At 48.6% G+C, this 26,355-nt stretch overlaps 1 protein-coding gene across 2 annotated transcripts in view; it reads right to left on the reverse strand.

Annotated features, from left to right (window-relative positions):
• The window catches only part of HABP4 (hyaluronan binding protein 4), a 44,870-nt gene extending 33,363 nt beyond the window's left edge, over positions 1–11,507 (reverse strand). For both annotated transcript variants that reach the window (XM_074995108.1, XM_074995107.1), the window contains exon 1: positions 11,047–11,507. In XM_074995108.1, the coding sequence (XP_074851209.1) occupies positions 11,047–11,344 (298 nt within the window). In that variant the 5' untranslated portion in view covers positions 11,345–11,507. The remainder of the gene's footprint in view (positions 1–11,046) is intronic.
• Between the last annotated feature and the right edge of the window lie 14,848 nt (positions 11,508–26,355).

Consider the following 26,355-nt stretch of genomic DNA (forward strand, 5'->3'; position numbering starts at 1 on the left):
TTCTGCATTTCCTGTCTTTTAAATGCTGAACTCTGCAATCTTCATAAATTTATATCTTGTATGAAAGCTGCAATACAAAGTCAGACTACTTTTGATATCTACTTCATTCCAGATAAACACCATGAACTAAATGGACACAAGTAGCTGTATTAGCCTGTAACTTCAAAAACACAAATCAGGCCCGTGGCACCTTAGAGCAGGGCTGCAAAGGCCACTGATCCATCAAAACAAAAACAAAACAAAAAACAAAAATCAGTCAGGGGCCAAACAAATGAGAAGTTAAAAAACCCCAATCCTCGCTGACATGGTGCCCAACTGGTGGGGGGGAACTCCCCTCACACCCAGACCTAGGGGGGCAAGGGCTAGTACTTATGGTGGGCCCCTCCAGACTCTGGGGTGGGGCCAAAAGTGAGGGGTTCAGTGTGGGAGAGGGTAGCCAAAAAGTTTGCTTGAGGCATGGAATGTGGGTAGGAAGGAAGGCGCAAAAGCAGGCTGGGGGTTGGGAACTGAGGGTTTGCAGTGGGAGGGGGTGCAGAAGCAGGCTGGGGGTGGGGTCTGACCAGGAGGGTTGCACGAGGGGTGGGGGAGCACGAGTGGTCGAAGAACACAAGGTCTGAGCAATGGAGGTGCAGCTTACTTGTGCAGCATCCCCACAATGCATATGGCTCTGCACCCACACCCTCTGCTCTTAGACACTGTCAGAATTCCAAGCAGAATGGAGGAACAGCAACGAGCAGCAGCAGCATTGAGTAGAGCTGCTTCCTGTTCTCCCCAGCCAGCGCTCCATCAGAGCCCATGGGTCAGAGCTGTCCCTGGCTTCGGCCTGCGAGGCTCAGGCAATCCCAAGCCTCAGGAGCTGGATCCAGGGAAGCCACAGTCTGGATCTGGACCATGGGCTCCCCACTCCTGAGTTAAAGACTAGCAAATTTATTAAGTCATGCACTTTCGTGGGTTTACAAAAGGTAAGTCTTATAAAATGAGATAAGTCTTCCAGCTTTTGACCTTGTGCTTTTAATATGCCAGTATTTTGTAACAATCACTTGCAGCAGTTTTCCACTGCACAGCCTTATGCCCGTGTATCTGGAATAGTTACAGTAGACACTTTCATATTTTGCAGCTCAGGGAATGGGAAGTTGCCAGATATTCAAATATTCTGGTAAATAGAGAGGTATACCTAGCAGTGCATAACACTAAAGAAAAGCAAGATTAGATATTAAGATACAAACAAAAATGTACGCAGAGTACTTTATATGCCAACCACAGTAGTACTGTGTGCTGAAAACTTACAAATAAATGCAGCACACACAGTATATGTACTTTCCTTATACTGTACTTATAGAAATTATTAACTAAAATGTACTTATGGTTAAAATATCAGTTATTTGAGAGTTTTGGATGATATAATGGCTGATATGAAAGAGAGTTTACTGTATATTGAAGTTATTCATTTGAAAAAAAGACACACCATGTCCAAAGCGCACTTGCTAAAGACAAGAGAGAATAAACTAAAATGTCCGCAATAGGTTTAAGAGATAAAATGGACAGAACTTTTTATTACTGCAGGATCAGCAACTTATTTGCGTGGACTGGAATGCAAGCTCTGCATTTCACTGGGCCCTTTCAACAAAGAGCTGGCAAATGAAATTTGATCACTGTTCTAAAAAGTGAGTGAGCTTAATTAACAAGAGAAACAATTACAAAGCTTCCATTTCATACTCTTTTCCCTCGCCCTACCACCTGACACATAAAAAGCTCAAGGACCAAAAAAGCCAGGCGTTTACTAACAGTACACATCCATCGCTATTCTGACAGAGTAAGAAAGCATCACAAACTTGGCTGCTGAAGAATGGATTTTTTTTTTTTTTTTTTTAAAAAAAAGGCTAGAGGTCAATGAACTACTTACAATAGCGGTGCTCGTTATTATCTCATTTAATTTGCAACCGAAAGAGTACAGTAAAGATTTTACGGACCCAATTTAGTGGGCTTTGGGAACAATGGAAGTCCACTGGGATCTGTAAAATCCTAAATTCCACCAGCCCCCCCCGCCCCCCCCAAATGTTAAGGAGCTTACCGCTACCACAGCTGGGAGGAGCCACTGCCTCCGCTGCTGAAGCTGCCCCGTGTGGCATGCAGGTAGATGGCACTTGCGTACACGCTCCACCTCTCGTGGGAGGAGTGCACGGCAGCTCCAGCCACGGGCGGTGGCTCCTCCAGGCCACATGGCAACCACTCCAGCCACACAGTGGTCTCCAGTGGTTCCAGAGGCAGCAGCCCTGGTGAGTCGCTTTTTTTTTTTGGGGGGTGGGGGCGGGGGCAGACCGGGGATGGGTGGGCAGTAAACCCTCTTAACAGACTTTCAGGAATAACAGACACCCCTCCTGCCCATTAATCCATTCAGTTGAGGGTTTACTGTATTCTGGATTCAGAAGACTTAATACTGAGCTATACAAGACCAACAGCTAACAGACAAATGGACTTATGACTGACATTTGCTTTACAAACTGCTCACTTCCAAGTGAGATCCACAACAAGTGGTAATTCAAAAATAAAAATTGAGAACTAGACACAAAGGAAAAAAGGCAGCTGATTTACAATAGTACACAAATACAATACATCTCAATTCAAACCACCAGAAAACATTGAGCATTAAAAATATTGCACAAAACTTTGAAGCCAAAACCAAGAGAGAGAATTTTAGTAGCGCAAGAACTCAAGTCTCAGCACTGGCCAAAAAAGGGGTCAGCCACCTCCAGCACAGGTACCAAGAGTAACATGTAAGTCAATTTGCAACAGCAGGCAAGGTGGGAGCTCAGCCCTGCCACTCCTTCCCCATGCAGCTGGGAGCTTGCTCAAAGCCATGCTGCCTGTAGATTAACAGAAGACCAGTTAATGCTACCAACCACTGCCCAAACAGTAAAGCCTGCATCTTAATTTACAGTAGGGTCTCAACATTCACAACGGTTCAGAATCCTCACAAATGTTGATTTTTGCAAATGGGGGGGTGATCCCCACCCCAGAGCAGCAGCGGTTACCAGTGCCCCCGGACCCAGAGCAGGGGGGAAATGGCAGCTACAGGCACTCTGGCCCAAAGCAGCAAGGCCATTCACGAATAACTGAATTCATGAATGGTGAGACCCCACTGTATTTATTAATAGATCGGCTGTAAGAAGGACTATTAGTGACTTTAAGAAGTATCACTGGCACTCAGACCATACATAGAGGTTAAAAGCTCAAATTTCAGCACACCGCCTCAGAAATTATGTCTGAAAATATTCTGAGTTTATATTCAGGTTTTACATGTTCCAAGAAAACTCTTCACAAGCATTGTAACAAAGAGATAGCCATGTTAGCCTATAGTCTATCAAAACAAAAAAGGAGTCCAATAGCACTTTAAAGACTAACAAAATAATTTATTAGGTGAGGCGCTTTCGTGGGATAGACCCACTTCTTCAGATCATACCCACACCAGAACAGATGATGGTCTGAAGAAGTGTATCTATCCCATGAAAGTGCCCCACCTAATAAGTTATTTTGTTAGTCTTTAAGGTGCTACTGGACTGCTTTTTTGTCTTCACAAGCATGTTTTTCTAGTCTAACTAATCTACATAAACTAATGTAGATCAAGCTATCATAATGAAAATTGCACATGAACACTTTAACCCTGATACCAGAATCGGTCTTGGCTGTTGAAGCACTATACTGGGTCCGGTAATAGCCTTTTAGTCAAACTACATCCTGGCAAGGCTCCAAAGACCCTAATTGCTCATTAAGAAAAAGTTTGGATTTTTGACAGCTTACCATGAACCCCACTGTTAGGAATGTCTCAATGTTCATACAAATCAGTCACTTAAAACCCTTCAGAGTGCTGTTCTTAATCAGCTGATTTTTCAAGTAAGATACACTGGTAGTCAATAGCTGGACTGCAAACTAAATCTGGACTGCCAGACACTTTAACAACAGACCCCAAAATTTTTTTAATTACTTATCATCGTTATTACTGTTTTCTCTGGAGTCTGGATCTTGACGCTACACATAGAAATACTTCCTGAGCACTGAAACAAAGCCCAGAGTGCCACTGAAGATTGTCCCACCAATCTGAGCTTGTTTCATGGCACCGGAACTGGTGCTCCACTGTGCACAAAATACTGAGTGGAGCCAGTATCTCTAGTTCCTTCTCCCCAGTGTTTCACACGCATATACAGTCTTCCCCCGCCTTACGACGGTAATTCGTTCCTGAAAAACCCCTCTTAGGGCAAATTCTTGTGAGTCAAAAATGTAATTACCATTAATTTCAATGGGAAAAAATTGTATGCGTTCCTGACCCCCAAAATTTACACCCATTTATGCTAAAACACCACCAAATCTGGTGCAAGCGGGTGGGCAGGGCAGAGCAGGGCTCGAGGAGGTAGCCCGGCCTTAGCGCAGCTTAGGTTAAGCGGGTAGTGGGGCACTGCCAGGGGCTGGCTGCATGGGGAGCTAGGCAGGCACACGGGGCCCCTGGCTGGCGAGGGGCAATGCCTCACTTGTGTGGGGCTGCGTGGTGGAGAGGCCCTGCCAGCGACAGCCAAGGCGGCAGCAGCGGGCGAGCCAGGCGCTAAATGGGAGGGAGCACCACAGAAAGCGAGCAGCACCCAAGGCACAGCTTGCAGGGCAGGCAGCGGTGGCCCCCTAGGTGCCCAGGGGGTGAGCGGCAGTGGCAGAGCCGGGATGGGCTGCGCGCCCAGCATCCATGTCTCACAGAGCGGCATGATCTACTGCCAGGACTCGGGCGAGTCTATCTCCCCACACCAGACCACTGCCCTCTCGCAGGGCGCTGCCACCCCACTGCATGGCCTCTTTGTCAAGACCAATGCAGCTGACTCCTTCCCCTCAGCGCTTGCCTACCAGAACCGCCAGCCTCCAAATTGGTCCTCGTAAATAAGAAATGCCTTGTAAGCTGAAGTAGGGGTATTAAACGAAACTCCTTGTAAAGTCGAATTCTCATAACTTGAATGGGCTTATCCCGGGGTATGACTGTATGTCCTTGTCCTCTTTGGAGTCTTCATGGCTCTGAAAGTTGCTTAGGCTCTGCACGTACTGCAGGACAATGTGTGACGTGCTCACAGTCCTTGCCACAACAGCTCAAAGCTCTGCAGGTTCCATACCAGCCCTGTAACGGAGTCTACATGGATATGATAATAGGGCACAAAAACACTTTTTGCCATTACTTTTCAAAGGAGGGGGAGGAGACAAGTACGCTATGGGATGCTGATGAGACACTCCCAGAACCACCTGTGACTTTTTTTTTTGCCCCATCAGACACTGGGACAGAAACCCACAATGCAATGGGGCAGCACAAACTGTGGTATATGTACCCACTGTGCATTACTAACAAAGTTGAAGGTGCCCCCCTTAATGAGTATGCAATCAACTTCACGTACCAGTGTGAACATGCACCCTTGACTTTACCAAATAGGGTACTACAAAATCAAACTTGACAAATTTGACCTAATTTCCTAGTGTAGACATGTCCTTAGAGTAACTGTCATCCACTTCTCTTTGACAACATGCTAATTTAGTTCCCTGTAATCTAGCATGTGCCAGAAATTCTGTCATTTTGATTTAGCAGGAACTATCTGGAAAAACTACTCACATACACCCTCCTTCCTTTTTCCTCTTTTTTCTGGTGTCAGGGCCTAATGGGCTCTCTGTTTTCTCACAAAGGGTCTTTCCAATATTCAAGCAGCAGGAAACATCCAGGGACAAAGCAGAGAGAAAAGATACCTTAGAATAATAGAACACTAGATTTGGAAGGGACTGCAAGAGGTCATCAAGTCCAGTCCTCTGCCCTCATGACTAGATCAAGTACCTTTTAGACCATCCCTGACAAACGTCGATCTAAACTGGTCTTAAATATCTCTAGTGATGGAGACAGGCTTCTGAAAACCTGATCATAACCCACTCCTCGTTGATCAGGACCTATGCATCTAAGGTGACTAGAGTACAACAGGAGGCAAAAAGTTCCTCAACCTCTTCAAACAGGATAGTCCTGGCACAGATGTCTCCCAGTAAAAGAAATTAGGAAACGTACTGAATGGTGACAAGTTTCAGAGGAGTACATTTTTTAGACCATTTCAGCAAAAATGAGGAGTCCTGTGGCACCTTACAGACTAACAAGATTTCATGGGCTAGAGCCCACTTCATCATGAGGTGCCAAAGAACTGCTTGTTTTTAGGAAGCATACAATCATCCTCTCTGGTGGTCCTCACAGCTACTATATTTGGAATCATAATGCCTATTACTGCAGGGGCCTCAGACACTGGCATATCCCCTATTGCACATAATAGGTTTGTTTCTTGTGGGTTGTAGTACATTGATCTAATTCAATGGGCAATCTACAGGCCATCGAGGTTCTATGCCTAATGTGTGAAACATTTACTTTACCATTATCCACACACAGGGTTGCCAGATTCTGCTTGTTTCCATTCACATAGGTTTTTTTCTATGGTATTACTAAAGTGACACACGCATAAAGCGTGTGCTGACTACACACAGCACTGACTTGGGGAGCCACATGCTCTCTTTGCACATAAACAAATCTCTGCTTCAGTTCAACTGACACACCTGCAAATTAAGGTATACAAGCACAATTAGCAAAACTACCCTCTCTCAGGAAGCCCGCTTGGATTACGAGCTGGGTATGATCTCCCTTCCACGAGCAGCTCCGCATGCCTCCCCAGCTGTCTGAGGGACTTCCTTTTCCCCTGCACAGCCACTTATACCCAATTGCAGCACTTCCTCTGGCTTAAAGAAGTGCTGCAGCCATGCTACTTTCAGAGCTGGACTCTGACGATACCAGCTGTGGAGCTTACAGTAGTCAGGAGAAGTTGGGTCCCAAAGTCACAAAAGGTCCCAAAGTTGGGTATGATCTTTCTCATGGCCTCAAGAATGACCCAAGGAAAGTCCAGTTCCTCCCCAGCCTGGCTGAAACGAACAACTAGAAACCTCCAGCTGGGGTTTTCCCAGAAGCTTGGAGGAGATCAGACTTGGGATGTAAAATCCCATTTAATGCATTTAACTAGTTAAATGCTAGGGTAACCCTTAAATGAGTGGTAGGGGGAGGTGAACCTGCCATGGACAGGAGCTGCTCTAGCTGGGCTGGAGCGACCCTGCCCACAGTGCAGCAGGGATCAGGGCTGCTCTGGCCTGAATGGAGGTGCTGCTGGGGGGTGGGGATGGGGTCACACACTTCAGAGCAGCCAGAGCAAGGTCTGCCCAAGTTGGGCTGGGCCCAGCCTGCCCCAGGTAGGGGCACTCCAGCCGGGCCCGACCTGCCCTGGACATAGGCATTCCAGCCAGGCCCGACCTGCCCTGGACATAGGCATTCCAGCCGGGCCCGACCTGCCCTGGTCTGCCGCAGAAGGGGGCTGCCCCTGCCATACTGGAGCATCCCCCACCTGCAACAGCCTGATGGGGCTGAAGCAATTCGCTGCCCACTCCAGGCAGAGAGCAATTCCAGCCCCTACCAGTTACCAGTAATCATTATTTAGGATAAATTATAGACTCATGGAACACTAGAACAGTCTATGTCCAGTCCCCTGCCCTCACCAAGCACTGTCTAGACCATCCCTGATAGAGGTCTATTAACCTGCTCTTAAATATCTTCAGTAATGGAGAGCCCATGACCTCCCCAAGCAATGTATTCCAGCGTTTAAACACCCTGACAGTTCAGAAGTTTTTCCTGATGTCCAACCTAAACCTCCCTTGCTGCAGTTTAAGCCCATTGCTCCTTGTCCTACCTTCAGAGGCCAAGGAGAACAATTTATCTCCCTCCTCCTTGTAACCCTCTTTTAGGTACTTGAAAACAGCTATCATGTCCCCTATAAGTCTTCTCTTTTCTAAACTGAACAAGCCCAGTTCTTTCAGTCATTCCCCACAGCTCATGTTCTCTATACCTTTAATCATTCTTGTTGCCCTTCTCCAATTTCTCCACATCTTTCTTGAAATACAGTGTCCAGAACTGGACACAATACTCCAGTTCAGGCCTAGCCAGCACTGAGTAGAGTGGAAGAATGACTTCTTGTGCCTTGCTCTCAACACTCCTGTTAATGCATCCCAGAATTACATTTGCTTTTTTCTGCAATAGCATCACACTATTGACTCATTTAGCTTGTGGTCCACTATGACCGCTAAATCCCTTTCCGCAGTACTCCCTCCTAGACAGTTGCTTCCCATTCTACTTGCATGAAGATGATCGTTCCTTCCTAAGTGGAGTACTTTGCATTTGTCCTTATTAAACTTCATCCTGTTTATCTGAGACCACTTCTCCAGTTTGTCCAGATTACTTTGAATTCTGACCCTATCCTCCAAAGCACTTGCAACCCCTCCTAGCTTGGTATCATCTGCAAACTTGATAAGCCCAAGGCTTAATAAAATGAGGCTTACCAGTTAATTGTGAACATCCCTAGATGTGACCCAAATCTGGGAACCTCCTCCAGCTGGAGTAAACTCAGTAGCTGCTACCTTCAGAGTCCAGCTTTAAACTTAGCAGAACAATGAAGCTTTGTGCAGCTAGAGGCGGGGGTGGGAGAGTACCCAAGTGGGGGTCTGATGTCCCAGAGAGTGATAATGCACAGAAAGAGGAAGTTCTGTCTCTCTCCAGCCCAGCCGGGCTTAGTAGCTGAAGCCCTTGCACAGTAGGAGCCCACAGCTGTGTAGAAGAGACTAGACCCACCTGCCCCAACCTCCAGCTACAGGAAACTCTATGATTGCTGCATTCAGAGTCCAGCTGTGAAGGCAATGCAGAAGACAGAGTGACAATTTCACAACAGCAGCTTTGAAACCCCTCCAATACCCACTAAGGGGTTGGAGCCGTGCAAGGTTAAAATACCATAAAATTTCAGATGTAAACATCTGAAAACGTGAAAATAATTTTAAAACATTCTGGCTGTGAAGTTGACTAGTACTGAACCTTATTTTGGTAGAGCCTTAACTATTAGCTTCATGGGAGCCTTGAACAGTTGTGAACAAGCATCCCCTTCTGTTCCTCGTACAGGAATGACTGGGAGGAAGGCTATAGACTACAGTGCAGAGGTACAGAGCAGTAGGGTGCTGCTAGATACTTCTTAGTAATGTCTCCTGTGACCTGAAGAGCAGTACCAGAGAACACAGATGCCAGGCAGAGAACCTCAACTTTGAAGATGACATCAAGTACTTTGATAGAAAAGCTGCTCTGCCAGACTTAATAGAGAAGAATTGAGCCTGAACTGTTCAAGCAGCTCTAGTACCAAATCTTATCATTCAGTAGTCTTTACCAACTCAAGGTTTAGTTTAGCTTCCAGGAGTTTCCCTTCAAAGTAGTCAAAGCCAGCTCAGTATCAATCACACTGTAAACTCTGTGCTCAGGGTGACACTGCGCTCTTGAGCATTTTGGTCCATCTCAAGGCAGACAATGCAACAGTCACGTTTCAGTGCTGTTCGGCCACAGACAAGGTTTAAACCTCATTTAAAATTGCACGACTAAGAAGAGAGATGTGCTGTTTACCCTTACCCGGAATTATGTGATAGCACCAATGTAGGCATGATATGAACAGAACAGTTTTCATAAACCAGTTGCTCCTGGGCTGTTGAAAAGTCCATGCTGATGCACAGAAAGAAAAAAAAAAGCCACCCATTTCGGGAGTGTCAATGTACAGCCAGTACCAAAACATTAAATACTGGCCAAAACACAGTTTATTAATCCCAACCCCCCAGAATATATCAACCACTACTATAGTGCTCCGAAATATACAGAAACCTAGAACTCAACACACCATATTTACAGATGCACAGTTCACTTTGTATAAGAAACTGACAACATTCTTGGTAACCCTGTGTCTAAAGCTCATCTGTACCCCATGTGCTTAGAGGCTACAGAACTTAAAGCAGCATAAGAACTAATAGATAAAAGAATGCTGAACTTCCACATCCACACTGTTCTGGCAGGAGTTCTGCAACACTTGTCACTTTTTGTGTCTTTCTGCTCCCATAAACGGTTCATATTCAACTGATACTCTGCAATCTGAGTATAGGACCTACAAAAGCTTGTGATCAACTTCATTATTTAGTAAAACTAACACTCTTCTTCTAAGTGACGTTACACACATCAAGTGTCTTTTTATTTAATGAGATCTTTAAATCCTTGTGCTGTGTTCCAACATCATCCAGGCTCACCTCCAAAATGCTAAAAAGACAACCTCAAATGTTCGATGTCACTACTCTCCTAAATTATTTTGGCTCATATACATGAAACACTCAGTTTCAGTGCTATTAAGAATAATTTCACTGCATTTCTTCCAGAAGCATGGCAGCTTTCAATGAAAAGCCGAGTACACAATGAAAAAGATTTAACCTGTGCATTGCATTACCAGTTGTCTAAACAATTTTCAACAGAACATGAAAATAAAAACCATGAAAGTTATAAGCTAAGTTTTACAGCAATTTCAGCCCTAGCTGTTTCAGCTATTGCTAGACAATGGTACAATTTTGTTTCCAACTTAACTGTTTTAATTTTGAACCAAAGTAATCACGAGATGTAACTGGACTTTAATATACCCTCTTTAAAAAGTTACAACCAACAGATCCCCGGAGAAGGTAAGAAGCAGCGAGGGAGCTGGTGGAGAATAGCCCAATCCTACGGTTAGGGTCGGAAGAGCCAGAAGTCCAGAGGCCTGGAGACAGATCGTCAGACTCACTGGGTGACCTGGGCCCAGTCCCTTACCCTGTGTGGGAAGCGAGGAGAAGGCGGGCTCCTGCCCACTGCAGTCTAGGCGGGCCGACAACGTGCTGAATCGCTCTAGAAAGGCCAAGGGCCGAGTGCCCGCCACAGGCCAGAGCAGCGCCCCGGGCACACAGCTGCTGCCGGAGCGGAGACCCCCGAGCTCAGACAGACCCGGCGCCGCACGGACCCAGGCGGCAGCCGCTGCCAGCCTTACCGCAGAGACACCGCCACACACTCTCCCGCGTCCCGGCTCACCGCCCCGCTCCAGCCCCGGGCGGAGCTCAGCTGTCTCCCGCCCACCCCCATACCCGGCTGCAGTGGGGCTCCGGCCGCCGCGGCGCTCTCGGCCTGCAGGACCTTGCGCTCTTTCTGGGACTCTTTCTTGCCGGCGGCGGGGCCGGGTCTCTGGCCAGCCCCGGGCTTCCTGCCGGTGGCGGCCTCATCGCGCTTCTTGCGCTGCTGCTGGCGGCGCTCGGCCTCGCGGAGGACGTCGAAGGGGTCGGACTCGTCGTCCAGCAGCTGGTGGAAGCGGTTGGCGACGGCGCAGCCGAAGCTCTCCTGCATGGCGGCGGCGGCCACCGGGCTGCCCAGCGCCCCCTTCATCATCGCTGCGGCCGCCCCGCCAGCCCGGGCGGCCGCTGCGGACGCAGCCAGGGCTCAGGGCTCAACCGAGCCGCGCGGCAGGGAAGGCATAAGGGACGGGCACAGCGCCTGGCCCGGCTCAGCGGGGCCCACACAAGCAAACCATCACCGCTCAGCCCCGCCCCACACCGACGCCTAGAACGCCAATGGCCAACCACCGCGCCGGCTCTTCCGGCGACCGGGATCGCAACCAATCAACGCTTTTGGTCGCGCCCTCCCCCTCCTGGTTTAGACCGCCAATCCCAGCCGCGGTAAGCATAGTAGCCAATCACTACATACAGTCCCGCCGACAGTGGCGTGAAAGCCAATCAAATCCCTGGGAAGACATCCAGTCAGTCGCACGCCACCGACATAGCGACTGTGTCGTCACCGCAGGTAACTTTGCTTCAGCCCCGTGCGTGTGGCTCATAACTGTTTCCCTCCCCCGCCCTGCGGGGCAGCGTCTTATTAATTATTTGTGATGCTATTGACTATGCATGAGCAGAGGCGGCCGGACCCAGAGCCCAAGTGGCTAATTTTGCGCCTGAGGCAAAAAATATACAGTTGCGTCTCCTTGTGGGTTCGCAGGGGTCCCTTGGTAGGGATAGGGACAGTGCATCCATAACAGTTATAATAGCAACGTACTGCTTGCGGGGGCGGGGGGTGCCCAGCTCTGGGCAGGAGTGGGAGGGCGTTGTCCTTCATAAGCATTCTGAAAATCTGGCACCCTTAGAGTAGCCTGGCTTCCCACGCAGCTGCTGGGGTTGCCCAGGGGCTGAGACACTCCTTAGAGCTGCCCAGCACAGACACAGGGTAGCCCCAGCCAGGCGCCACCATGCGCCTCGTGGTAGCCTCATTTAAGTGGTTGCTACTGGCCTATTCCCCCCAGGGAGTGCTGGGTGGGCAGTAAATACACCCAGCTTGGCTGTCAGTGGGCCAGGAGCCCTGCAAGTTTGCTCCCTTGCACCTGCACTGCAGTTGGGTGGCAAGGGTAGCCCATTCAGAGCACCGTGGCAGTGGGAAGGTGCTGGGTGTACACACAAAGGTCAGAAGGGATAGGAAGCTGTTACCACCCCTCACTTAGCCCTACAGAGGCCAGACTCTGGGGTTCAAACCTGCAAACTCCTCCACTTTCTGTGCCAGCTGAGCACTTAGGCCTCACCTAGGACAGATTCAGATACCATCCAACCGATTAGCAGAGTGCCCAATGCCACTCCCAGCTGGCAGCATGTGTTTCTACTGGTGGTGCATCCACACATGCCCCTGTACACAGCACCGCCACACTCCCTGTCCCAATGCACAGCACCATCCACACACCTTGTCCCCGAACAGTACCACCACATACCCCATGCCCCTGCAAACCCACCCGCCCTGCCCCTGCACACAGCACCATGCACACCATCCCCTGCGCACAGCACCACTTAGACTCCCTCATCACAGACACACAGTACTACCAGATGCCCTGCGCCTGTGCACAGCACCACATTCACCCCTGTGCCTGCACACACTTCCACTGCCACCAGCACACCCTATACACAGCATTAGCAGTGCTCACACACACACTGCCCCTACACACAGCATCATTACCCACATCTATCCTGACACAGTGCCACGAGCACACCCTGCTTCTGCACACCCTCAATCTCCACTGCCTTGTGGGTTATCCTGGAAAGGAGCAAGGCTAAGGGAGTAAACCCTGACAGAAAACCCAGAGGGGAGTCCTAAGGCGGTTCTGTGCCAGCTTCTGGCATTGACCCAGCAACTCCTGCAGCTGAGCTGGTACCAAACGTAGAGGTTATCCTCTCCTTTGGACTATATCAGTAAAGCCGAGAGGGGAACACTGGCGTCTGGGCAGCCCAGGATCCCAATGATCACCCAAGCTCGCGCCTGGAGAGGTACTCCAGCATCACTAACAGCGTTGAACCAACACGGGAGGTAACAGATACCGGTTATAAGCTCTTGCTTGATTAGCATAGAGAACGAGCGCCGGGGTTGCCTCCGACGGTGGGAGAGATCCTCGCATCTCACTGGACAGTCACCGACTGCCTCAAGCTGGGCAGCCCCCAGCCAATAGGGTACTGTCCCGCCACAGTTCACCTGCCTCACTGGGTGCGTGAAGCTTAAGGTTCCCAAACCTGACAAGTGACCTGAAAGCTGAGCACCAGGCAAACCAATAAGAAAATCAACAAGAAAAGGAAACCATCAAAGTTTTAAGCTTGCTTGCTGGAATGTGCGGACCATGCTGACCGGTTTGACTCAAGATCTTCAGGACATCAGCGACACCCGAAAGACCACTGTCATCAATGAGGAACTGAAGAGGCTCCAAGTTGACATTGCTGCTCTGCAAGAGACACGTCTCGCAGATTTGGGATCTCTAAAGGGAAAGGACTACACCTTTTTCTGGCAGGGTAAAGCCCGAGAAGAACCCAGGGAGCATGGTGTTGGCTTCGCCGTCAGAAACACCCTTCTACAAATGGTGGAATTAGTCATGGGTGGATCAGAAAGACTCCTTCAGGTCATACTTCAAACTCGCGCCGGTCCTGTCCATCTGATCAGCGCTTACGCCCCAACCCTGTACGCCACACCAGAAGTAAAAAACAAGTTTTATGACGTGCTTAGTGCTGCCATAGCACAAATACCTGCTTGCAAACAACTGTACATTCTGGGTGACTTCAATGCGAGAGTTGGAGCCGATCGTGACTTGTGGCCTTCCTGCTTAGGCCACTTTGGTGTGGGAAAAATGAATGAAAATGGTCAGCGTCTTCTCGAACTTTGCACGTCCCACAATCTGTGCATCACAAACACATTTTTCCAAACCAAGCCACAGCACAGAGTGTCATGGAGACACCCACGCTCAAAACACTGGCACCAACCAGACGTGGTCATCGCTAGACGTGATAACCTCAAAAACGTCCTTCTGACACACAGCTATCATAGTGCTGACTGCGATACAGATCACTCGTTAGTTTGCTCCAAACTCAAGCTGATTCCCAAGAAGCTGCACCGCTCCAAACCAACTGGAAGGCCCCGCATTCATGCCAGAAAGACGGCTAACTCAGAGAAAGCTGAAAAGTTCAGAGCAGCCCTCAAGGAGAATCTGTGCAGCAACCCTGTGGGTGCCGATGTGACATCCAGATGGCAGCATCTGAGGGATACAATGTACAACACAGCCTTGTCGGTGTTTGGAAGAAGAGCTAGAAACACAAATGACTGGTTTGAAGCTAGCTCCGATGAGATGATTCCAGCCATCGAAAAAAAGCGCACTGTGCTCCTGGAGTACAAACGTTCACCAAGCCAGAATACCCTGCAAGTGCTCAGAGCAGCCAGAAAAACAGTACAGGAGACGGCCAGGCACTGTGCCAACAACTACTGGCTCGAGCTATGCAGCAGCATCCAGACCAGCGCTGACTTTGGTAACCTCAGGGGAATGTACGAGAGCATCAAGAAGGCATTAGGACCCACCCAGAACAAGATGGCACCTCTGAAATCCAAATCTGGTGAAGGCATCACTGACAAAGCCAAACAGATGGAGCACTGGATCGAGTACTACTCCGAGCTGTACTCACGCAAGAACATTGTGATCGACTCAGCCCTCGATGCCGTTGAACTCCTACCAGTAATGGACAAACTGGACCAGGAACCAACCGTGGATGAACCGAAGAATCCCATGGACAACATTGCAGTAGGAAAGGCCATGGGCCAGAATGGTATACCACCAGAGGTAATCAAGTGTGCCACAGACACTCTCCTGGAACCCCTACATGAGCTACTGTGCCTGTGCTGGAGAGAGGGAGGGGTTCACAGGACATGCGCGATGCTAACATCATAACCTTGTATAAGAACAAAGGAGACAGAAGCGACTGCAACAATTACCGTGGAATCTCCCTCCTAAGCATCACTGGTAAACTGTTTGCTCGCATCATCCTCGGCAGACTCCAGAAGATTGCTGAGAGGGTGTATCCTGAATCACAGTGCAGATTCCGCACAGAGAGATCTGCCGTCGACATGGTCTTCTCCCTGAGGCAGCTGCAGGAGAAATGCAGGGAGCAGAGGAAGCCACTCTACATTGCCTTCATCGACCTAACCAAGGCCTTCAACTTGGTCAGCAGTGATGGACTGTTCAAACTGCTCCACAAGATAGGATGTCTGCCACGGTTACTCAAGATGATCCAGTCTTCCCACGAAGACATGAGAGGAACCGTCCAATACGATGGCACATTATCGGATGCTTTCAATATCAGGAGCGGCGTCAAAGAAGGATGCGTCCTTGCTCCGACATTGTTCGGGATCTTCTTCGCACTCCTCCTTAAACACTCCTTTGGATCTTCAACAGAGGGCGTCTTTTTGCACACAAGATCTGACGGGAAACTGTTTAATTTTGCAAGGCTGAAAGCTAAATCTAAGGTGCGGGAAGTCCTCATCAGAGATATGCTGTTCACAGATGACACTGCTGTTGTGTCACACACAGAAGACCAGCTTCAGAAGCTGCTGGATCGGTTCTCCAAAGCATGCAAGGACTTTGGGCTCTCCATCAGCCTAAAGAAGACAAATGTACTTGCTCAGGACGTTGCTGTTTCTCCATCAATCAGCATTGACAACTATACGTTAGAGGTCATCCACGAGTTTGTTTACCTCGGGTCCACCATCACTGACACCCTGTCCTTGGAGACTGAGCTAAATAGGAGGATCGGTAAAGCAGCCACAACTCTGTCCAGACTCAGCGAGAGAGTGTGGAATAACAACATGCTGTACACTCATGCCAAAATGCAAGTCTACAGAGCCTGCATCCTCAGCACCTTCCTTTACAGCAGTGAGACTTGGACCCTGTACGCCCACCAGGAAAAGAGGCTGAGCGTCTTCCACTTATGCTGCCTCAGGCGCATCCTTGGAATATCGTGGAAGGACAGAGTGTCCAACACTACCGTCCTTGAGCAAGCTGGAATCCCAACTATGCACACCCTCCTCAGGCAACAGTGGCTCCGCTGGCTTGGCCACATCCACAGGATGAATGATGGAAGGATCCCAAAAGACATCCTGTATGGCAAGCTAGCCTCTGGCAAAAGACCTCCCGGATGCCCCCAGCTGTGCTACAAAGATGTTTGCAGGAGAGACCTCAGAGAAGTAGACATCAAGCCAGACAGCTGGGAGGAGCTGGCAGACGATCGCAGCTGATGGAGGCAGGAACTATACAAGGGCCTTCAGAAGGGTGAGTTGAGATCAGACAGCTAGCAAAGGAGAAACGAGCCCACAGAAAGCACAGCAAGGACCTGCCAGACACCCATTACATATGCAGCAGATGCAGCAAGGACTGTCACTCTCGTGTGGGTCTGCACAGTCACAGCCGATGCTGCAAATGAGGATGCCAAACGGAACTACAAAGGGCGCGATCCATAGTCTATATAGACTGAAGGATGCTACTACTACTACCATCTCCACACTGTTCCACTTCCACATACCCTGCTCTTCTACGGTGCCCCACCTTCACACACCCTGTACCTGCACACACAGAACCACCAGCACTTACATACACCCGCCTCTCGGTACAGCACCGCCACCATTTACACCCTGCCTGTGCACTCTTCACTATCGCTACACAGAGTACCACCAGCATCTACGCACACACTACCCATAGGCACAGCGCCATCATACACGCCCACACACACACTGCTTGCACACAATACTACTAGTACCTCCACACATACCCTTGGCCCTACTTAGTGCACCACCTCCCACGTTACTGGGCTGGCTATGCACACAGAGCCATCAGCAGCTCCACCCACCCCCTGCCTGCCCAACATCCTGCATGGCCCCACCACAGCCTGCCGTGAGTGGCTGCTGGGGGGTGGACCCCACTAAGATGGAGGAAATGGGGGCACAGCGGATCCACCACACACAGCTCCTCTGCCAGCAAGCCCAGGGGAACCAGACACAGCCCTCACCCTGGCTCTGCCTGGGCTACCCCCACCCCCTGAGTCCAGTGTGGGTACAAGGAAGCAGATCTGCAGGGCTCCTGGCCCACTCGCAGCCAGGCTGGGTGCATTTACTGCCTGCCCCGCACTCCCCAGGAGAACAAGCTGGTAGCAGCCACATAAACAAGTCTACCCCCAAGGTGCACGGAGGCTCCCAGCTGTGGCTCCCTGTGGCTGTGCTGGGCAACTCTGAGCAGTGTCACTCACCTCGGGGATCCCAGGGAAGCCAGGCCACTCCAGGGGTGCCATATTGTCAGAATAATTATGAGGTGCAACGCACCCCCTTGTCCCAAAACCAAGCACCCCAGGTCCCTGTTCTAACTCCAACCTCCTCCCCTCCCCCAGCTCTTACCCCAGTCCCCCTCCCCAACAGGCAGACACCCTCAGCCTCCTTCTCTAGCCCCAACCCCACTCCCCTCTCCTTCCCAGAGCCAGACACCACCAGGCCCCTGCTCCAACCCCAGCCCCAACCCCCATCCCTTCCCCCAGAGCCAGGAACCCGCAGCCCCCTGCCATAACTCCAGCACCATCACCTCCTGCAGTGCAAGACACCTTGAACTCCAACCACCCCTTCCCTCCCCCTGCTCTATCCCCAATGCCCCCACCCCCCCAAGCCAGGCACTCCCAGCCCATCCCCCCCAACTGTATATTCTGGCAACTCACCGGAGCCACCACCAGTGCAGTCGAGGACAAAGGCGCTGAGCCGGGCCTGCCACCCCAAGCCGCAGCCTCCCAGGCACAGGCAGCATCGGGCTGCAGGGGCCATCTCTTTGGCTGTCACTGCTCCTGCTTGTCCCACCATGTGGTGGGATTCGTGCATGGAGCAGCAGGAGGGGCACCCCACGTGTGCGGCTCTTCTGGCACCGCGTGCCCAGGGGCTGGGTCAACACACAGCTGGACAGCACATGGCTGTCCAGCACAGGCTTGTGCTGCGCTGCATCCACTGCCTGCCCACAGCCGAGCCCCACTCCCCACCAGGACCTGCCCTGTGGCCCCATGACTGGGGCTTAGGGTGAGGGAGACACTTGCCTGTGCCCCTTCAGTCCTGCACCTGAGGCAAGTTCCTCACTCACCTCCCCCTTGTTATAGCCCTGCGGTTGCACCTCTAGAACGGGGGTCTGCAACCGAAGTAGTGAGAAGAGCCATTTTTCAAATTCAGTTACAAAATCAATACTTCACAAGCCACAATGCATGTGAATACGAGACAGTCCTTAATAAATAACTGCAAACCGTGCTTTTTGTCACCCCATTATAAGCACAGCGCTTATGCAGTTAGAAAGTTGTTACCCCCATCTCCAGGCTTTACCCACCTCAGCCCCCCAAATCCACCCCCATCCCCAAGCTTTAACCCCCATCCACAGGCTGAACCCCTCTGAGCCCCAAATCCACCCCCACCACCCCCAGGATTAACTCACCTCAGCACACGCAGCTCCTCTGCAGCCGCCAGCTCCCCCCCACCTCCCACTGCTGCTCCCTGCCACCTTCTTTTCTCAGTGCAGGCAGGCCAAGCTGCCTCTCCCGCTAGCTCTCCTGCCAGCTTAGACATCCCCCATATGAGGCAGTTCCCTGCCCTGACAGCTTTCTTTTCCAGTGCTCTCTGAGCTGTCTGCTCAGCAGCTCTGGAGGCTGCCACTGCTTAAACAAAACAACCTACATTAAGTTGATTTAAGAGCGGACAACTGAAGTTAGTTGTTTTGTTTAAGCGGCAGCCTCAGGAGCCGCAAGACGAGTCAGTGGCAGCAGCACTCAGAGCTGCAAGTCGCTCCTTAAAACCTGCATGCCGCTCTGGAGGCGCAGGTTGCCAACCCCTACCATTGGGCATGGTGGAGAGTGCCTAAAACTAGGTCAGTGTCTCTCTCCATCTCTGGGTTGTTCCCAAAGCACCATAGGTAATTCCAGTCCTCAGTGAGGTGGCATGATGAATTCTTCCACCCACCTTTGGAGTGGATGGTTATTATCATGCAGCAGAAAATCCCCTCCAGGGCTGTAGTAAAACATCTGTATTACAGCACACCACCAGAAGTGGGTCACTCACTGCTGCTAGTCCTTAGGGCTGGATTTTCAATTAGGTGCAGCATGCACATGCCTAGAGGTGCCTAAAACTTAGGGTTACCATATAAAAAAGAGGACACCCTTAGAGGGAGTGTATCTGAACCAGTATCTACCAACTCACGTTGTATTAATGTGTTATAGTGTATATATAGTACATTAATACAATGTAAGTTGGTAGATACTGAAACAGATACACTCGCTCTCAGGGAGGTCCTCTTTTTCGAAAGGTCAGATGTGGTAAACCTACCTGTGTTTGTCTGTTTGTATGTTTGAAAGACCAGATGCTAAGCTGTTTATTTGAAAGACTATGTGCTGAGGCTGGCAATTAGGATTTGAAATCTAGAACTCTGTGTTCATTGTAAAGCTGTAGTTGGGGTGGGGCTACCAATCAGGAAGGCCAGAGCTGTATAAAGCCTGCTAGCAAGGGAGCACATGAGCTTGTGAACAGGGTGATTGCAAACAGGAGGGAGTTTTGAGAGGAGTGTTGAGAGGGAGCTAGTTACTTTTATACTAAAAATTATATCCCAAACTACCGAATTTGAGTAATAACCCAGTATATAATCTAATTATCCATAGAAAATGCAGACAGAAGCCCACCAGCAGATTGGGGGCTATCTGTTTATTGCATCCAATGTAACATGTATGATTACCTGCCCCACAGTCAGGTGGCCTATGTATGCAAGGGCCTCCTGGCCCTCTGAGACAGAGTGCAGGGTTTGGAGGCCAGGTGGCTGAACTGCAGGAGCTGAGGGAGGCAGAGAAGTATGTTGATGAGGCTTTCTGGGACACTGTAGAATTGTCCCACCTCCAGTAAGACAGCCCCTGCACTGTTAAGGAAGATGCAAGGCTCAGGGAAGGAGAGCAGTCAAAGGAAGCAGAGGGAAACCATCCCATAGTTGGAACCCTCCTTTCAGATGATGATGTGGTATCCCCCTGCACTGAGGATGCCTCTCTGGAGGAGAGAACTCCAGTCTGTAGGAAAAGGCAGGTGTTAGTAACAGGACATTTGATCATTAGAAACGTATCTGGGAAAACCATATGGTGCCTGCCTGGTGCAAAGGTTGCAGCTCTCTCAAGGCATATAAAGAGACTTGTAGGCTATGTCTACACTAGCACACTACGTCAAAGTAGCGTATTTCGAAGTAAGGACATCGAAATAGGCTACTTTGACGCGTATCGTCTACAAGTCCTCCAGGGGTGGTGCCATCGACATTCAACATTGAAGTAGCGACAGGGAACATCGAAAGGAGCTGCCCCAGAAGGAAATGTGGAGCGTCCACACACGCAAGCGCTCCCCGTCAAAATAAGGGGCCAGCAAAGCCCCAAGCCACTTCCTTAAAGGGCCCCTCCCAGACACACTTGCCCTGCGCAGCACAAGATTCACAGAGCTGACAACCGGTTGCAGACCCTGTGCATGCAACATGGACCTCCAGCTGCAGCAGCAGCAGCCAGAAGCCCTGGGCTAAGGGCTGCTGCATGCAGTGACCATAGAGCCCCGCAGGGGCTGGACAGAGCGTTTCTCAACCCCTCAGCTGATGGCCGCCATGGAGGACCCCGCTATTTCGAAGTAGCAGGACGCAGATCGTCTGCACATGCCCTACTTTGACGTTGAACGTCGAAGTAGGGCACTATTCCCATCTTCGGATGGGAATAGCAATTTCAACGTCTCACCACCTAACGTCCATTTTTAATGTCAAAATAGCACACGGTGCGTGTAGACATGATGTGTGCTATTTCAACGTTGTGCCAGCTACTTCGAAGTAGCTGGCTAGTGTAGACGCACCCGTAGTGTTGGGGAGGAGCCGGTGGTCATGGTACATGTAGGTAACAGTGACATGGGGAAGGGTAGGAGAGATGTTCTGGAGGCCAAATTTAGGTTGCTAGGAAAAAGACTGAAATCCAGGGCTTCTGTGGGGCATTCTCAGAAGTTTTTCCAGTTCCACGTGCAGGGCCAGGTAGGCAGTCAGAAATTCAGTCTCAGTGCGTGGATGAGATGATGGTGTAAGGAGAAGGGGGTTAGATTTATTAGGAACTGGGGAAAATATTGGGATGGGGGAGCCTATATAGGAAGGACGGCCTTCACCTAAACCAAAGTGGAACCAGACTGCTGATACTTACCATTAAAAAGGGTTTTAGAGCAGTTTTTAAATTAAGATATGTGGGAAAGCCAATTGGTGCAGAGGAGTACATGGATTGGACAGAGACTTCTCTTAGAGGAGAGTCTGTTGGTACAGATTTTTCTAGGTTTTAGTCAGGAGGAGAAGATGGAAAAGGATAAAGTATGGGATGGATCAGAAAAGGAACAATTGCTTGAAAAAGAATCTAGTGCATCAGGAAAGGGCAGACAAATAAATAGTGACAAGTTTTTAAAGTCTTTATACACAAATGCTAGAAGTCTAAATAATAAGATGGGTGAACTAGAATGCCTTACATTAGAGGAGGATATTGATATAATAGGCATCACAGAAACCTGGTGGAATGAGGACAATCAATGGGACGCAATCATACCAGAGTACAAAATGTATCAGAAGGACAGAACAAGTTGTGCAGGTGGGGAATATTACTATATGTGAAAGAAAATATAGAATCAAATGAAGTAAAAATGTGAAACGAATCAAAATGTTCCATAGAATCTCGAGGGATACAAATTCCACGTTCAAATAAGAATGTAGCAATAGGGATGTATTATCGACCACCTGCCCAGTGCAGTGATAGTGACTATGAAATGCTGAGGGAGATTAGAGAAGCAATCAAAATAAAAAACTCAGTGGCTATGTTGAATAGTCAGTGGCTATGGTTACACTGACCCACACCACTGGCAGCAGTATGCAAATGAGTGGTTTCAAATATGCAAATAGTCACTTATTTGCATATTTGCTCACCGGCTGATGCTGCTGCTGGCACAAAAAAAGCTGTGTAAATGTGGTTCTGCTGATTTTTTTCCAGGCATAAGAGGCTGCCAACAAAGGGAGGGGGGGTTGATAGCAGAACCACGTTTACTCAGCCTTTTTTGTGCCAGCAGCTGTATATGCCAATCAGTGAATATGCAAATGAGCAACCATTTGCATTTTTGAGACTGCCCATTTGTATACTGTTGCTGACAGTTTGGGTCAGTTTAACTATAGGCTATAATAGTAGGGGATTTCAGTTATCCCCAAATTGGCTGGGTAAATGTCACCTCAGGATGACATGCAGAGATAAAATTTCTCGGTACCTTAAATGTTTGTTTCTTGGAGAAGCTGGTACAGAAACCCACAAGGGGAGAGGCAATTCTTGACTTAGTTCTGAGGGGAGTGCAGGATCTGGTGCAAGAGGTAACTGTAATGAGACTGCTTAGAAGTAGTGACCATAATGTAACATTTAACATTCCTGTGCTGGGAAGAACATCTCAGCAGTTCAACACTGTGGCATTTAATTTCAGAAAGTGGAACTGTGCAAAAATGAGGAGGATAGCTAAACAGAAATTAAAAGGTACAATGACTAAAGTAAAATCCCAGCCAGCTGCATGGTAACTTCTCAAAGACACCATAGTAGAGGCCCAACTAAATGTATACCCCAAATTAAAAAACAGAGAGACCCAAAAAAGAGCCACTGTGGCTGAACAACCATGTAAAAGAAGCAGTGAGAGATAAAAAGGCATCTTTAAAAAGTGGAAGTCAGATCCTAGTGAGGAAAATAGAAAGGAGCATAAACACTGCCAAATGAAGTGTAAAAATATAATAAGAAAAGCCAAAAGGGAGTTTGAAGAATAGCTAGCAAAAAATTCCAAAGCAATAATGAAGTGTTTTTTTAAGTACATCAGAAGCAGGAAGCCTGCTAAGCAACCCGTGGGCCCCCTAGATGACTGAGATATAAAAGGAGCACTCAAAACCAATAAAGTCGTTGCAGAGAAACTAAATTAATTCTTTGCTTCAGTCTTCACGGCTGAGGATGTTAGGGACATTCTGAAACCTGAGTCATCCTTTGTAGGTGACAGATCTGAGGACTTGTCCAAGACTGAGGTGTCATTAGAGGAGGTTTTATAACTAAATGACCAACTTAACAGTAACAAGTCGCCAGGACCAGGTGGCATTCACCCAAGAGTTCTGAAAGAACTCAAACGTGAAAGTGCAGACCTCTTAACTGTGCTTTGTAACCTCTCCTTTAAATCAGCTTCTGTATCCAAGGACTGGAAGATAGCTAACATAACGCCAATATTTAAAAAGGGCTCTAGAGGCAATCTCGGCAATTACAGACCAGTAAGTCTAACATGGGTATCAGGCAAACTAGTTGAAACTGTAGTAAATAATAACATTTTATGTCAGATACATAAAAGAACATAATTTGTTGGGAAGAAGTTGAAGGCTGTGTCTACACATACCAAAAACTCTGAAATGGGTACCCGTCTGGCTTTATCCATCTGTTTCCTCAATTCCTTAGGTGGTATTGTAGTTTGAGGAAAGCTTGGTAAAGGTCTTGTAGATATTTGTCTCTGTCTGATGGATCAGAGCAAATATGGTTGTACCTTAGTGCCTGGCTGTAAGCAATGGAGCGTGTAGTATGCCCTGGATGGAAGCTGGAGGCGTGTAGATAAGCATAGTGGTCCATGGGTTTTCGGTATAGAGTGGTATTTATGTAACTGTCGCTTATCTGCACAGTAGTGTCCAGGAAGTGAATTTCTGGTGTCGACTGATCCGGGCTAAGGTTGATGGTGGCATGGAAACTGCTGAAATCACAGTGGAACTCTTCAAGAGCTTCCTTCCTTGGTCCAGATGATGAAGATGTCATCAGTGTAGCACAGGTAGAGAAGGGGCACTAGGGGACGAGAACTGAGAAAGCATTGTTCCAGGTCAGCCATAAAAAGCTTGGCATACTGTGGGGCCATGTGGGTGCCCATAGCAGTGCCACTGATTTGAAGGTATAATTTGTCCCCAAATCCAAAATAGTTGTGGGTGAGGACAAAGTCACAAAGCTATGCCACCATTTGTGCCTCGGTCTCATCAGGGATAATGTTCCTAACAGCTTGGAGTCCATCTTCATGTGGGATATTGGTGTACCCAAAAGCCACCTGCTACAAGATGGGCCTCGCAAGGAAAACAAGAGAATACCACTGACCGTCACATACAGCCCCCACCTAAGGCCTCTCCAGTGCATCATCAGTGATCTGCAACCCATCCTGAACAATGATCCTTCACTCTCACAGATCTCGGGAGGCAGGCCTGTTCTCACCTACAGACAGCCTGCCAACCTTAAACAAATCCTCACCAGCCACTACAAATCATAAACCAGTGGCTCTAGCCCTGGAACCAGCCCCTGCAACGGTTCTCGCTGCCAACTCTGCTCACATATCTACACCAGTGACATCATCACAGGACCTAACATCAACCATACCATCAGGGGTTCCTTTACTTGCACATCTACTAATATATTATATGCCATCATGTGCCAGCAGTGCCCCATTGCAATTTACATTGGCCAAACTGGACAATCTCTATGTAAAAGAATAAATGGACATAAATCAGACATCAGGAACAGTAATGTACAGAAGCCGGTGGGAGAGCATTTCAATCTCCCTGGACACTCAGTGGCAGATTTAAGGGTGACAGTTCTGAAACAAAAATATTTCAGAAATCAAATGGAGAGAGAAATCTCTGAGCTGCAATTTATTTGCAAATTTGACTCCATTAACCATGGATTAAACAGACTGGGAGTGGCTCGCAGCTTACAAAGACAAAATCAAAACAAAAAGCAGTCAAGTAGCACTTTAAAGACTAGCAAAATAGTTTATTAGGTGAGCTTTCGTGGGTGTTGATAGCTCCCCATTAGATGCTGACAATGGCTCACATCCCCCTGTCTGATCTGACTTGTTTTTTCCTCTTTTGATAAGTACTGTTGATACTGGGCCATTTCCACCTTGCTGAATAGACCTTGTCAGCTCTGGCCCTCCCTCTTACTGGGACCCCACTCTTTAAATACCCCTCTGAAACCACCCCCCCACTCATGCATATGATGAAGCGGGTCTTTGCCCACGAAAGCTTATGCTCCAAACTGTCTGTTAGTCTATAAGGTGCCACAAGACTTTTTGTTGTTTTCGAAGCTACAGACTAACACGGCTACCTCTCTATAAAGTGAATAGGGTTTAGAACGGTTCCCATAAGAAGAGAGATTAAAAGACTTGGACTTTTCAGCTTAGAAAAGAGGAGACTAAGGAGGGATATGATAGAGGTGTATAAAATTATGAGTCATCATCATTATCATCAATAACCGTGGGCTCAGCACCCGTTCGTGTCTGATGCCTCTCTCACTATTTCCTTCCATCTCTCCCTATCCAGTGCAGAGTGGCTTAGTTTTTGTAGACTAGCTCCACACCAATCTACTATGTCATGTATCCATTCTCTGTGGGGTCTGCCTCTCCTATTAGAACCATCCATTATGCCGAATACTAGGGTCGTGATTTTTCATTTGTCGTTCATTCTGCAAATATGTCCAAATAGTTGTAGCTTCCATTTTATAGCCTTCCGTTTTGCTCTCGATCCTTGGGGGGAGATATCTCTTTCAACTCTTCAATCAGTCTCTCTGAGACACTCTGGTCCAACTGTGCTTTGTATAGATCAGTACAATATCTCTTCCATCACTGCACGATATTCTCCCTGTTCATGAGCACTTTTGTTCTCATCTTTGATCGCCATCTGTCTCTGTTGCCATTTCCTATTAATTTTCCTAATTGTTTTATACTCCTCCCTGGTCTTACATTCTCCATAATACCTCTCAATATCTTCACATTGCTCCTCTAACCATTTCTCCTTATACTTTCTGGCTGCTTTCCTTACCTCATTGCATTTCATCCTATATTGCTTTCCTGCCATCTCAGAAACACCTCTTCTGATCTTCAACGCTCTTTTCTCTTGAACCAACTTCAGTGTCTTCTGGGTAATCCACTTCTTATTTATCTTTTCTTCTTCTGGAACAGTCTGCTCAATTGCCTCTTCTATAGCG

The sequence above is a fragment of the Carettochelys insculpta genome, chromosome 5 (genome assembly GCF_033958435.1).
Source record: "Carettochelys insculpta isolate YL-2023 chromosome 5, ASM3395843v1, whole genome shotgun sequence".
NCBI classification, from domain to species: domain Eukaryota; kingdom Metazoa; phylum Chordata; order Testudines; family Carettochelyidae; genus Carettochelys; species Carettochelys insculpta.